General features: G+C 48.7%; 1 protein-coding gene across 4 annotated transcripts in view; it reads left to right on the top strand.

The window, feature by feature from the left end:
• Positions 1-15,534, top strand: part of BTBD16 (BTB domain containing 16) — a 42,939-nt gene that overhangs the window by 18,816 nt on the left and 8,589 nt on the right. For 3 of the 4 annotated variants that reach the window (XM_073240254.1, XM_073240252.1, XM_073240253.1), the window contains exons 9-10: positions 396-526; positions 7,151-7,270. In XM_073240254.1, coding sequence (XP_073096355.1) covers positions 396-526; positions 7,151-7,270 — 251 coding nt within the window. The remainder of the gene's footprint in view (positions 1-395; positions 527-7,150; positions 7,271-15,534) is intronic. The other variant, XM_073240255.1, reaches the window with a different exon arrangement.

Here is a 15,534-nt window from a genome sequence, read left to right as displayed (position 1 = left end):
ACCCCGTGGAACCATCTGTGATCCAGTCACTGAATTTTGCCCAGAGATTTCAGCGAGCAAGCCCTGTGGTCAGATCTCTGGGGCTTCCTTTCAGCTCCACACTTCCTAGTTGTGTGACCAATGGAAAGCGCAGGACTAATGGAGAAGCCTCAGCTTCAGCTTCTCCATTAGTAAAATACAGGTAGTAACGAACCAAGCTCATAGGGTTGCGGTGAGGATTGATTTAAATCAACGTAGCACGGTGCCTCAAGCTTAGCAAACACTCAGAAAATGATTATCAGCTGATGTATTTTGGAATCCCCGGGCGCACGCTGGTAACATCGTCTCAGGCCAGAAGAGGGCGCTGACAGTCCAGGGATTGATTCCTTCACCGACTTGGCTTTTCTTGTTCTCAGTACAAGGAGGAGGAGCTCACCACCGCCTGCGAGAAGTGGCTGGAAATGAACTTGGTCCCTCTGGTGGGGACACAGATCCACTTCCGCAAAATCCCGCAGGAGCTGCTCCACAAAGTGCTGAAGTCCCCCAGGTGAGCTGGTCTCCTGGGGTGCTGGTTGGCCTGGGGAAGCAGGGCTGGCGGGGAGGGAGGTGCTCCAGCCGGTGCACCCACACCCCTGCTGGACGTGCCCAGGGTGCAGCCCCTGCTTACCCCAAACTGCCTGCCTCCAGGACAGCGGGGTGGGGGCCAACGCACGGGTGCTGTGCGGGGGGGGGGGGCTCCCTTGTATGCTCTTCCATGGGGGTAGGGACCCTCTGGGTGCCCACAGTCTCATTGCCCACCTGATCATTAATTCAGTAATTGCTGAAGTAGTTTTTAAAAGTCCTGACAATATTAATAAAACCTCTCATCCTAAATCAGTTCGTATGTCCCACCTTGACTCCTCAACGACTAAGGGGTGGACTCAGACATCTGATGGCCCGTTTGACCTCTGCTGATTAGAGCTAAAACCCAGCTATCGGTCTCTTGCCCTTTACTGCACGGCTGCCCTCTTTTTCCTCACCCAGCTGCTCAAGCTAGAACCTTGGGCGTCCTTCTGGACTCTACTTCGCCTTCACCCCCATTTCCAGACCATGCCTGCCTCTACGGGTCCCTCTCTCTGGGCGCCAGTGGAGGCCAAACCTCCATGTCTCTCCTCTGGACCACCACAGGGACCTCTGCCTCAGGGCCTCGTGTCTGCTCTTGACCCCTTCTAATCATGCCTCTAGGCCGGGCCCGGTGGCTCCTTCTCATCCTTCAAGTTAAATCATGGAAACATTCCCAATGCTTAGACTTTTAGGTTATTTCCAGTGTCTTACCAATATAAATAGCACTTTGGTGACCTCCTTCAATGTACCTTTATCTTCATCTCAGATTATTTTCCCACATTAAGTTCCTAGAATTATAATTACTAAGTCAAAAAAGTGCTTTCTGTTCTAAAAAAATTTATTTGAAACTAATTTTAAGCAAATAAAAATGATAATCATACAGAGTATCGACATACCCTTAACCCTGTTTTGTTTCCCTTTCTGCCCCATTTGCTCCATCATTTGCATCTGTGTGTGCGCACACACACACACATACACACACACACACACATACACACACACATACACACATACACACACATACACACACACATACACATACACACACATACACACACATACACACATACACACACATACACACACACACATACACACATACACACACACATACACACACACATACACACACATACACACACATACACACACACACATACACACACACACACACACACACACACACACACACACTTTGTTTTTCTGAACCCTTGGAGGGCAAACTGCATACATCATGTTCCCTTCCCCCAAAGTGCTTCAGTGTTTATCTCCTAATTAAAATAATTTTTTAATATATGCAGCTACCAACTTCAGGAAATTTAACATTGGTGTAACACCTTAACATCATTGACCCAACGCCATCCTTTATCACTTTTTTCCCTCTGACACAGGATCTAGTTTAGGATCACGCAATGCACTTACTTGTCATGTCTCTTTGGGACTTTTTAAAAGGGTCTTAATACCCACTGCCAAGTTGCCAAGACTGTATTCCCTTTGGGAGAACTTCAGAAGTGAGAACTATATACTACTAAAAATGTTAGTGGCACATTAGAAATGAAATGTTTACTCATGCTGATGTGACAGCAAGCATTCTGATTTCAGAAATTGCATCTGGGAGATTTATTCCACGGTTGGTTCAGATTTACTAAGAAGCTTGCAATGCCCTCACTTGCTTATGGAGAAATGAGGTTGGTAGAAGAGCATTCTGGTGTTGAGGGAGATCATGTTATCTACGACCTCAGGGACCACAGCCCTGGGCACCCCCAGGGCATCAGGGATCACTGACATTCTGCCCTGACCCCACTGCTTTTCCCTACTGTGCACCCCCCACCCCCACCCCCTGCACTGCCTCCGGTCGTGCAAGCATTGAAGAAAAGATAAACATGGCACCCCTCAGGCTTTTCATAACACTGTTCCTCCATGGGAAAGACCCAGCCATCCCACTCTCGGAGCATTTATTCAAGAAACAGGAAAAAAATGTCTGACCACAACCAGAACACTGGTGATGCGAAGGCCTTACAAAATGCACACCAGGCAGGAAAAGAAGCCAAGAAATTTACAAGTCCAAAGTCTAGCCTTACAAGTTTGGGGAGACATGACTGATGCAGAAACAGGGTCCTGCTCCCCCAATGCCTCCCAAGAGCACTCGGTACAGATGGCCCAGGGCTCTCCTGACGCAAGAAGTGAAGGCCTCAGCATGCCTTCAGCCCATGTGCCCTGGAGGGACCGCGACAGCTCCCAGACCTCGTGCTCACACCACCCACATTATTCGAGGCAAATTCTTCTCACCTGGTCAGTGGCCAGTGGCCACCTGCTTTAAAGTGGAGGGAGGTGGAGAACAGAGATGCAGGAAGAGGGGCCTTGGGGAGACAGCTAGAAATTTGCCCAGGCTCAGGTTCCTCATCCTGGCACCCATACTGGCTGCTGGATTCGGTGCCTCAGACCTCTCCTAACGGAGAACAGAGCTTTGGTGAGTTGGCTTTGATTGAGCCTTCTGAATGTGTGCCCTGCTATGTGCACTGGCCCTATCAGGCCCCGCCACCCCGTGTACCCCATAACTTAGGTACAGTTACTGTCCCTAAGATAAGAGGGATAATAAAAGGCAGGGATGGGCTCACGAGCTCCTCATTATGAGGTTGGGTTTCCCAGCAATCAGAACTCAGCAAGGACCAGGTTGTCCTGGGAAGAGCAGCTGCTTGGAAACACCAGACCCAAGGTCAGGCATGGACCGTCCCTCGGCCCCACTCAGCGTAGGCTGTGGCCCAGCTGCTGGACTGTGGTTGTGGTGTCTGGGTTGCTGAGACTCATTGGGACAACACCAGCAGATGCTAGACCTTGGGGCCACTAACCTTTCCTCTCAAGTCCCTCTGATCTCATTTTCCTTTGGGTTTTGTTTTCCACCTTGTAAACCTGCTGGGGTAAAATATACACAGATTTCCTGACCTCCTGGGCTTCGGGTCTTCATTTCTTGGCCAGGGCCTTTCGTTTTTCAATTAATTTTGTTTTTAGAGGTCACCACTAGGTTACCTACTCTACTAACTCTAATAGTATGAAACTTAATTCTGAGTTCTGGTTTTCTGCCAGTTAAGCTCCTTGTACACATAGGAAAGAGAACTTGGAAGGTTACGAGCTCCTGTCTGCGCAAAAGGGTGTCCTGCAACTCCTGTGGCCAGGGGAATGCGCCCACTTCTCCTTGGCTTCCTGTCTGTGATACAGGGAGTCTTGAATGTTCAGGAATTCCCTAGAAAAGCCACCCTATCTTCCATGGCATCCCGTCCCCCCAGTGTCTGGAATGCCTCTGGGCATCCCTTGCAAACATAGTTCCTAAAGCTAATGTTTCTCTGAGCACTTGTGGTATACAGAACACTGTGGGCTACGGGGTCTATTTCCTATAGCAACCCAGCAGGATGGGACTTGTGAGCTGCATTTTCACCGGGGGAAGGCAGATTACAGGAAAGTGGAAGGACTGGTCCAGGTCCCCTGATGCAAGATGAGAATTGGGATTGGAACGTAGGGCTGAGTGGCCTGGAAGCCCGTGGTCACTACCAGCCCACCAGTGTGCTCTGCACAGGCCTGCCTTCTCCTTCTTGATGGCCAAGATCAGTGAGGATACTGATGGTTGTACTTTTTATAATTAAAAAATTACAGGAAGTAGGAAGATACTACAAAACACAATTGGATCCACCCTCCAAAATGAACACATGCTGTCATAAGAAATAAAACATTGCCAAGAAGGCAGAAGTCACCTCTGTCCCCTCCCCGGCCCTGCTCCTTTCCTCCTGCCCGAGAGACAAGCAAACCACTGGCATGACCTCAGTCCATGTGATGATACTTGTACTACGTGTATGTGTCCATAAGTGACGTGTAATATTGTTTTGCAAAGGCTTAAACTTCAAATAAATTATCTCAGTGATTGTGACGTTCCTTGACTTTATTCACTACCATCATGCAATGTGTTCTGTGCATATTGATACTTGTGCATCTAATTAGCATTTTAAATTGTACAGGGTTCTGTCGAGTGAACAGCAATTTATTTCAATCCCTTACTAATGGCCTTTTATTTTGTTCTTTTCTTTTTTTTTTTTTTTTTTTTTTTTTGCTGTGACAATCAACAGTGCAATGGGTGGGCATCCTTGTTCATATTTTTTTATTCACTTGAGCACAGCTTTCTCTATGGTCTGTATTCAAAAGAGGACCTTTATTATTTATATACACTTTCTCAAAGAAACAGAGGACAAACTGTCTTGTTAAGAGCTTTTTGTTATTCACTTAAAGAGCAAACACCAGTTACATCATCCCAGTGGCTGCTAGTAAGCACCAGTTAACAAAACAGCCCAGGTGCTCACCTATGCTGAAGGGAAGTTTAGGATCTCTCTGAGTTCCTTCCATCTTGATTAAGGCCATCAGAGCTCTTAGATAAATGAAAATAGGTTTGAATGTCCTCAGCATGGTTATTTCTGGCAGGAACTAATACTTTTGGGTGCTGGTACATGACATAAATACAGAAGACTTAATTTTAGTGATTACCCTTCATAATAAAAGTAAAGCCAGGATCCTGATTCATGGGGCTCTCTGCTACTCCCCCTGAGTTGGTGCTAGCCCTTCTTTGGTTAAAGTCTCAAAGAAACTTCTGGGCCTAGGGACCTCAGGCATGGATGCTGCACCAGAAGTCATGTAGCTTCCCAGGCCAGAGTGGTTAAGTTGCTGGCAGAGTTCTTTGTTGGGACATCATACTAAGTGTCCCCTCTTGCCTCACCATTATTGCCCAGACAGTGACAAATTTGGTCCTGTCTGGCCAGAGTCAGAGCCCATGCATCTGCAGGTAGTCTAAAAACAAATAAGAGGAAAGAGACAGTTCTACTGTGTCTAGAAATAATGTGAGAGGTGGGTGGGTGACATTTCCCTCGCCCTTTCGAGTCACCACTTGGCTTGGGTTCCACCCACTGTGACCACTTACCAGCATTTAATGAGCTCTCACTACACGACAGGTGTTTCCCAGATGTTTTGATGTGTTCTGTGGTGGGTAAAGAGGCTATAATATATTTTGAAGGCAAAGTGCCATCTCCATGGGCAGAGACAGAAAATATCGGTGGGTTTAAGAAATGATGAGATGACTTCTCAGATAATCAAGTCATCAGAGGCTGTTAGAGATGCTCTTTGGCAACAGCCCTACTTTGCAGAGCTGATGTCATCACTTGTTTCTTGATAAGAGGCTCATGTTGCTGCAGGCAGTGTGTGTTCAGGAGCCAGGTCCCAGCCCTGCCACTTAGGAGGCAGAGGTGCTGTTTGCCGAGCAGGTTCCCATGTGCCAGGCAGTGTGCTAAGCGATCTGTATGTGTGTGGTCGCCTCCCCCAAAGGTGTCAACATCCCAACCCCTACAGCCTGTGACTATGTTAGGTTGCATGGCAAAGGTTGCATGGAATGAAGGCTGTGCATGGATAAACTTGAGAGGGAAGGTTATCCTGGGTTATCCAAGTGGGCCCAGTGTTATCACAAGGATCCTCCATGTGCAAGAGGGAGGCGAAGAGTCCGAACCAGAGAGAGGCTGGAACACACTTTGCTGCTGGCTTAAAGAGGGAAGAAGGGGCCACAAGCCAAGGTTCGTGAGTGGCCTCGGGAGGCTGGAAAAGGCAAGAAAACGATTCTCCCGGAGAACCTCAGGAAGGAACACGGCCCTGCCTACACTTGATCCTAGCCCAGTGAGATCCATTTTGTTCTTTTGACTTCCAGAACTAAAAGATAATAAATTGGTGTAGTTTTAAGCCACTTGGCTTATGGCACTTTGTCACAGAAGCAACAGGAAGCACACAGTGTGTCTCCTTGTGTGGCCTTCACCACTGTCCTCGGGCAGCTGCCATGGGCATCTTACAGATGAGGTTCTGCAGCTGCAGGGCCGCTGAGTGACCTGCGGGAGGTCCCACAGCCAGTGGGGGGCCTGACGGATCCAGGGTCAGGGCTGATCCCACCATCATGTGACCTTGTTAAATTACTCAGCCTTCTATCAGATCTGAGACTAGAATGTGATCACCGAGGCACTTGTCTCGGGTGCAGAATATAAGGGGGCATCAAAACACTCAGTCATCGGGATCAAGTGTTTTTTAGTGCAATATTTTTAAATCAAAATTAATATGAGAAACCATGATGAACAAAACAGTACAATTTTAAATAAACATAGGGCTGGTCTGAATTTCTGCATCTATAACAGTCAGGAAGATACCCCAACTTTGCAGGGTTGTTTTGAGGAATTAAAAAGAACGCATCCAAACATCTGGGGAGCACGTGTCTTGTAGCAAGAGCTCGTTGAATGCTTGTGGTGTTGGCGGCGCAGTGGGTGAGAGCCCCGGCCCCCGCATCAGGCTGCTGAGGTCGGATTCCAGCTGTGCCATTTACCAGCTGAGTGACCCGGAGCAAGTCATTTGACATCTCCATCAGGGGCCACGTACGGACTGAGGGGCGGTGGTCTTCATTCCTAATTCCTAAGCTCACTCTCAATTTTTCATTTTCTTACCAATGCCATGGCTTTTTGCTCTTCCTAAAATTTCTTCTCAATATTTTTGTTTTGGCCAGGTTGTTTACTTTTAGTGAGTTTCATCTTCTGAAAACAGTACTTTTGTGGGTCTACTTGCAACTGAACCAGAAAATTCAGACAGTTCCAGTATACAAAACAGTCCTGGCATTTTTTAACAGGTAACAGAACTTAGTGTTGATTGAGGAAATGTACGTACACAGGGTTTTTTTGTTCCTAATAATAATGGAGGTAAAACATCAGTGATATTACTTTTCCTAACATTGCTCAGAGCGCATAGAATGCAGTTTTCTTTATGGGGCCTAAGGTTTGGGATACTTTCAAACCATTAGATTACTTGAAAAAGTGCATAAATATGTAGGTGTTATAATATGAGTTAATCATATGCTTCTGAGAACTTGTTCTGTGTCCAGTAAAAGACATAATACAAAAGATCCTCCTTTTATTCAGGAAAATTACCATCCTACACTGACCTTAAAATCTTTGTATTTAAAATGTACCTTAATCAGACCAGGTCATAGTCATTTATATTCCTCTAGACAGCAAAAAAGAAAAAAAAAGTGAATTTTTCTGGACAAATGAAAGAGCATTTGAATGTACAAAGATTTATTAGAATTAATCAAGTTCCCAATATCCTCTAACCTTACACATTCTAAAAGTTTATATAGCTCAACATTAAGGTGAGAAATAGCAATTACAGAATAATAATGGACACCATTTATTCTTACAAAATGCAGCAATTCTGAAGAGCACTTCCTATTTATAATCTCCTTTAATCTGTGTAATACTCAGGCTGGTTTTATTAATCCATTTTACAGATGAGGAAGCTGACGTAGAGATGAAATACCTTGTCAGCAATCACACGGGTGATAAGGGATGGAGCCTGACTTGCTGAATTCCAGGACGCTCTGCTGCCCATCCTGGAAGGGCAGAGAGGGGTCCTTTCCCGTGCGCCTTCCGGCTGCTTCAGTAGTACCTCCCGGGCTCTGTGTTCAGGAGATCCTAAGGCTGCCTCTAGGTCCACGGTTGTGTTACTAGCCATGGACTTACCGTGAATCTTCTGCATTCCCCTCTGCCTGTGAGTGTGTTCAGTCTGTTCAATCAAGAGTGCGCCCCACTTATGGGTAGCAGCTGGGGGCAGGAAAGCAGGCTGGGGCTAGGGGTGAAAGTGGTAGCTTATGGGCTCCAATTGGTATCTCTTAGCTTCTAGTAAAACTTCATAAATACACTCATGTCATCCACACTGGCTGCGGAGTGTAGTGGCCTTGCAGCCAAAGACAGTCCCTGGGGTCCTTAGAGGGTCTGCCCTGAACAGGAAGGAACTGGTGGCCCTGCCTTCATTGTCAGGTTTATGCTTCTGTCCCCACGTCAGGGGGGAATGGAGCTTCCAAGCAAGATAAGGTGTGTGCAAGGAAGTCAAGAGGCTCCACTTCTTCTGTGCATGTGAGTTTAGGAGATAAACACATCTTGCACATATTCGTCAGAACATTGACCTGGTTAAGCTGAGTTTTGTTTGCATTGTTCTGAAGCATTTAATCCTTTTCTGGAACATCTGTGCCCCCTGCTAACGAAAGAGCCCATTTTTCCTGTCTTGTTATTTTGGGAAAGTAGTATTCAGTGCCAGAATGATATGTACTTTGCTTGATTTCTATATAATTTGCTCTGAACCCAGATGTTTTAAACCCTGCCCCCCAATCTGTTAATAGCCCAGGAGACACTTTTTCCTATGAGTCACGCACACCAGGAAAAATTGCTGTTTGGCGCCAGGTTAACTCTCATACTGGAAGCATCTTAGAACCAAGAGATAGGAAATTAGCTAGAATGTGGGTGATTCACTGGAACTGTGTTTTTAATGTGAGAGAAACAAGTAGAAATGAGGGGGCTGAGTCGTGCGGTCCCCCTGCCCTTAGCGTGAGGTTTCCTCGGCCTTACTGAGCTGGGGTCTCAAAGCCACCTCCTCCTCCACATGGGTAATTCACCACCGTTAGCTTTTCCATTCCTCCGGAATCTGCAGTGGTTCCATTTGACCCCACGCCTCACGCCTCACACGCATTTCTCCAAGCTCCCGATCCTGCCCAGCACTCCATGTTGGAGACCATCTGCGTGTTTCCAAATGGTCTCATGGTCACAACCTAAGCAGCCAGGACAATATCCTCTATCAGGGCCCCATGTTCTCTGACACCAGTGTAGCAGTGGCTCCTGATAGCCTGTGGGCCTGCCCCATCCCTCCCTCCCCGTTTCCCCCAAGCAAGCTTTGTGCCCGTCCTCCACCCCAGGAAGAAAGAAGAGAGGGTCTGGACCTCAGACAGTAACCCAGGCAGTTCCCCAGACCCACTCCTAACTTTAAGGACCATGCAGCCCATTTCAGGATTGTGGGTGGTTCCTCTCCCACCCCAACTCACTCTTCTACCCCAGGACAGTGGCATCTCTTAGGTTCTCCTTGGTCAAACAATGGCCTCCACCTCCTAAATGCATGTCCCCTGTGTCCCCAGACTCCTTGGCCTAGGGGCCAGCCCTGGGGGCTCCTGCTCACCCCACCCAGCTTGGGCTGCCTCCTCAGTACCCCCACAGTTGGGCCTCCCTTACGAGCCTCCCTGTGCCTCTGAACCCCTTGGCATGTACATATCCTGCCTCCCAGGCACACCCTGAGCAGCTTAAAGGAAGGGTTTATGAGCCCTTATCTCACCCCTCAATTACATGGCACATGCTGGGCATGTAATCACTATTGAATGATGAGATCCCATCAAACATTTCTCTGTAGCTTGGTTCCCTTCAGAGAAGTGGGTCTGCATGTGCTAGTGCAAACCTCAGAGAACACCGCGTCTGCAGCAAGTGAAGTGGTAGGGGCTGTGGTCCAGTTCCCGCTTTGATTACGGGCAGTGCCTGTCATACTAGGCTAGGGAGGTTTTTAAGGCTTTCTCTAGGCCCAGGAGGAAGCCCAGTGTTGTCTACCCAGGACATGGGAGCAGGCAGCAGTGGTACTCATCCGTGTGCTCGTCATCCATCCCGAGGGTCCCCAGGGCAGGCCAGCAGCTGTGCAGGGCCTTGGAGCTGCTGGCCCAGCAGGGCTGGTGGCCTGAAGGCTGGGGCACTGAGAAGGTACCGTTGCTCCCAGGGGTGGAGGGGGAGCCTGCAGGAAGTTACCATCCACCTGGGCCAGAACCGGATCAACAGGGGGCCTGAGCTGCACAGTCAATGAGGACAGAGGTGACAGCTAATTAAATTTCCATGACCACTGATAGGAACATCCTGGGAACATTAAAAGATGGGGCAGAGGAACAGACGCCCTGGGACAAAGTACACAGGCTTGGGAATGAAGAACTGAAAAAGCTGACGTTTGGCCCGGTTATTAGTTGCACCTGTTGCAGTATGTATGCTGAGTATGTAATCACTATTGAATGATGGAATAATTTAAATGACAGAGTGGTTTATAAGGTATCTCCTGCAGCTAGGGAGCAACGGTCAGAGTGGACATTTGGGGAGCTCCAAAATGGGACTGTGCTTTCATAATGGGGCAGCCCTGGGACAAGCTGCCCAAATGTTAAATACGAGGCCCTGTGACCTGCTAGGCATGAGGCTGAGCTGCCACTGGGGGTGTGGCCATGGCCAGACCAACATCCAGAAAGTAGGGCGAAGGCAGTGATGGAGTAAAAGAGATGAGATGCTCCCTTTCTGCACTGTCTGAGCAGTGTCTGGAAGGCGAGCTAGAAGTAAAGGGATTGGAACAGTCGGCCTCTCCAGCGCCGGCTGTACCTGCAAAGACTTCTATCCACATTTCTCTTGCTCTCCCATTTTCTTTTATTCATTGATTTTTTTCAATCTTTCATTCATTCAAAAAATAGTTATTGAACACAAGCTCTATGCCAGGGACACTGATGGAAAGTCGAAGGAGCAATTTCTCTAGCTAGCCAGATGTTTAGGAACATCTTCAAACTTATTTTCATTGCTCTCTAAGTGTGTCAATATAGGAAGGGAACACACAACACACTCTCTCTCTCTCTCTCTCTCTCTCTCTCTCTCTCTCTCTCTCTCTCTCTCTCTCTCTCTCTCTCTCTCTCTTCGGTACCCACAGTCTGTTTTCCTGGCAATGGTTAATTTAGAAAAACAAACAGGCTGTCCAGAATTAAATTTAACATTTCCTCATAGGAAAAACAAAAAACGTAAGCAAAGCTGTTTGCCTTTGTCCGTGGAGGAAAAGTCATCGTTTCAGTCCATGTAGCAGTTGGAGAAGTCCAGGGAAGCTGTAAATACTCATCAGTTGGAGAAGAGCCAGAAGGAAACAGATTTTTTCACTTTTTTTAAAGTACATTTTTAATCAAAGTATAAAATATATATAGAAAAATGCACAAAACTTAAGTGAACAACTGGATGAACTTCCACAAAGCCCACATACCTGTATAAGCAGCATCTAGACCAAGAAACAGAACCTGACCTGCCCCCCAAGTGCCTCATCCCAGTCGCCTACCTCTCCCATGGAAAGGTCAACTATATCCTGGCTCCCTTGACTTTCAAGATGTCTTGGCTGCTTTTGAAGTTCCTATAAGTAGACTCCTAGAGTATGTCCTTCTTGATGTCTGCTGTCTCCCCCTTTCAGGGTCTGTAAACTCCCTCCAGGGAAGGTCAGGGGCTTGCTTGCTCAGGTTGCTTTTGCAAATTGGTAATGAAGCTGGGGTTGAGCGGGGTCTCCCACGTCTTCTGACAGGGACTTTTACTTTGAGATCTCAGGGTGGAGAGCAAGTCATTAACAGACCTGGTAGTTCTGGTCCTTACCTGATTTATGAATCACTCACTGGGCCCTCTCAGACACTGCAAGGGTAGATTAGAGCCGTGCGCGTGCAGTCCCACCGGAAGGAGGTCACTGAAAGCAACCAGTGAAGTCAATTTCCACATGATCCCAACTTGTAGATTTCCCAGGCCTCTGCAGCTGAGTCTCCTCCTTCCTGTGCCCTGTCCCAAACTGTCCCAGCCTCTGCGACACTGACCAAGGACTCCTCCGGGAAGCCTTCCTGCATCTCTCCTCACACAAGTTGGATTCCTCCTCTCAGCTTCTCTGCAGAGAAAACAGAATGTGCTTAGCAAAGCCAACACTACCTTCCCCTTTCGAGGGAGCCCTGAAGAGGAGCAACCCAGCCACATCCTGCACCCCTGACGCCTGAGCCCGCCGATGTCTTGAGGGAAATGCTCTGTGATGCTGTGCGCCAGGGCAGGCAGAGGCCATGTGTGTGCCTTGGGACTAACGAGTGGCATTTGCAGATGTGGCCACCAAGTCATCATGAAACTGGGCACCCCTGGTATGACAACTCTGATCTCTTTACCAGAACATTCATTTTGAAATATACTAAGAGTCACAGACATGAGGGCCATTAAATTGTTCTCTTTCAAGGAGCCGAGCCTTGTGCAGGGAGGTTGATACATGGGTGACAACAGGGCTTGTCATCACCTGGTTTTTGTGTCTCTTACCTTGCTCCTGTCTCCTCTGGCTCTGCCCAGCACTGCCCCTGTTCCCCTTTAGCTTGGCTCTCTGGGAGCTGAGTCTCCCTTCCTTTCAAGGTCCCTACATATTATTGATTCCCAGTCCTTAGGAATATCCTCATCTTATTCCTTCCTTTTCCCTTTCCTCCTGTGGCTCTTTTGCTTTCCACCCAAACTGAGGAGCCCCAAAATGTCTTCTTCTACAATAAAAGTGGAGACATGGACGGAACAGAAGGAGTGTAAAGAAAGTGTCTGGAGGCAGGAAGCCCTTGCAAAGTGCAGGCAAGACTATCATTAGACAGGATGTCTAGACCCAGTTTGCCTTTGGGCGAAAGCTGGGACCATCTTCATAGTCAATGTGACCTGGAACTGGGTCTCACTGAATGTCTGCTAGGACTTCAGTGACAAATAGCATGGCAGCAGCAGACAGGACTCCTTGAGCATAGGAAAATCGGCACAGAATAACCTGGTCTGTGTACGCACGTATGTGTGCACGCACGTGTGTGTGTGTGCACGTGCACTGGGGCTGTGACTGCTGGAGTTCCTAGAAGATAAATTGTGGACCAGAGGAGGGGTGGGATGGCAGGACTGAAACTGAGTTGTCGGCAGGGACCAGCTCATTCAGCCGATTAATTTACTCAGCATATTGCAAGCTGGCTGTGTGCCAGGCACTGTCAGAGGCTCTGAGAACACAAGAATTAACAGCACAGACGTAAAGCCCCATCCTCAGGGAGTCTGCAGTTGGGGAAGCAGGGACAGACAATGTGTTCAGTAAATAAGGTGTTTGTTAGAGGGTGGTAGCCCTGGGTTGGAGTCCCATTTCTGCCACTGACTGGTTGTAAGACAACTGAGTGAGAACCTAACCTTTCTGCATGGACGTGAGCAGTACCCACGTTATCAGGACTGATGTGGGTTCATTGTGACTCAAAGAAAAAGCCCTCGCAGCCCTTGCTAGGAGGTACTGAATGGTGGCAACGCTTGGTAGGTGACGGTGATGGTGGCGGCAGTCAGAACGGTTTCATTTGCCACCACAAGGGTGTTACCAAGGGACCGTTTCCTGGGTCTTGGGTTTCAGAAGGTATTTAGGTCTACACCGAGTTAGGTTTTGAAAAAAGCCGTGTGCCCTTCTCATCAGGAGTTATTGCCCCAAAGTGTGTATTTTCTTTTCAGACTTTATCTTAAAATTTAAACTGTTATTTTAAATATTTTTCTGAGAAACTAATTTTTGATACTTAGTCTTTTCAGTTATAGCAAAAGATGCATAACTTGAAATTTACCGTTTCACCCACTGTAAGTAAGTACATTCACACATCGCCACCATCCGTCTCCACGACTTTTTATCTTCCCAAACCGAAACTCTGTCCCCATGAAGCCATTCCTCCCGTCACCCCTCCCCCAGCCCCTGGCCACCGCCATTGTACTTTCTGTCTCTATTGATTTGACTACCCTAGGGACCTCACATCCTTGGGAGCATAGCCTAGTTGTCCTCTTGTGTCGGGCTTAGTTCCCTTGGCATAACGTCTTTGAGGTTCATCCAGGTTGGAGCAGGTGTCAGAAATCCAAGGGGCATATTTTAAGGCTGAAATTTGAAGTGCTGTGTCTGACACTCAGCAGAAAGGGCGAATGATTCCAACAGATGACAGGATGGAGAAAATGAGAAGGCCCTGGCGAAGAGCAGCTCTAAAAACAATCTGTTCCAGTCAGAGGGAGACTTGCCCCGGGCACTGCCTTTCAGGAGGTCTGTGGGGGGATTTGTCCCCCGCACCTCGAGAGCAGGGCCCAGAGCCAACCTGGTTGCCTCTTTCAGTATCAGGGACTCATGAACTGCCCTCCCTCTAGGGATAATGCCCCAGGGGGTTCTCAGTGAACTTTAGGAGGCACATGCCTTGGCCTGAAGTTTGAGTGAAGCCAGTGCTAAATCCGAAGAGATCTTTGCACAGGCGGAGCTCAGCACCAGGGGCAGTCCTGCCAGCCTTTGATTCTGCCAACACAGCCATGCAAAGTGGTCCTGACTTAGCCAGCTTTCTCCAGTTTTTATGGCGTCAAGTGAATGCACTCATCACTGGGCCAAAGAACAGCAGATGCTGCCACCCCTGGGCAGTTGAGAGAGCCAGGTGAAGGGAAAGCACTGGGCTGTTCTCGGGAGGCCTGGAAAGCATCCTGGCTCTGCAGCCGTCAGCCCCCCAGGGGCCGGGGGCCGGGCTATAGGGACTGGCTCCAGGAGCTGGACCACACCACTTGGATGCTTTAGAATTTTAGAAAATCAGCAGCTGAGGCCACCGTTGTCTTCCTTTGAGGTGGCCCATGGCTTGGATGGTTCAGAGGGTGGTGGTGGTAATGAATGCCACCAAGGACAATTCCATGCTCTTGACCAGCTTGAGTCCATGTGCCTTCCCCTGGAATGAGAGGACAATGGCGGGCATATGATGTGTTGAGTACTCATGGGTACCAGCACCTGTGCCAGCCACCTCCCAAGCGCTGTCACCACTATTCCTCCCAACTACCCAGGGAGGCCCATGTGGCTTTGTCCCCACTTGATAGAGGAGATGAAGCCCAGGGTGGCCCAGCCGCATGAATGATGGCTGGCTGGCCCAGGACTGGAACCTGGTCTGTAAGACTGCAGGGTCCAAGCTCACCAAAGAAAGTCAGCCACCATCAGTGCCCCCTCCCTGTGACCCGAAGGGGTCTTACAGTCCACTGGCCTGTCTTGCCAGAGCTCCTTCTGAATCACCTGGGCGGGAAGGTCTGTCCAGAGAGGTCCTGGCTGATGGCCTGTCAGGCCGAGGGCCGCTTGCAGGGACGATCAGGAGCCATGGCGCTCTCCTGCTCTCCCAGCAGACTTACCACGGGGCTGGGCAGTGGGCACCTGGGGGCTTCTGAGTTGGAGGGGAAATGCCATCCTCTAGACTGCGCTTTCCCTCCTGGGCTGAAACTGTACTCACCCTGCAGCGCC

Source organism: Manis javanica, chromosome 7 (genome assembly GCF_040802235.1).
Source record: "Manis javanica isolate MJ-LG chromosome 7, MJ_LKY, whole genome shotgun sequence".
NCBI classification, from domain to species: domain Eukaryota; kingdom Metazoa; phylum Chordata; class Mammalia; order Pholidota; family Manidae; genus Manis; species Manis javanica.
This window is presented reverse-complemented; position numbering and strand designations above follow the sequence as displayed.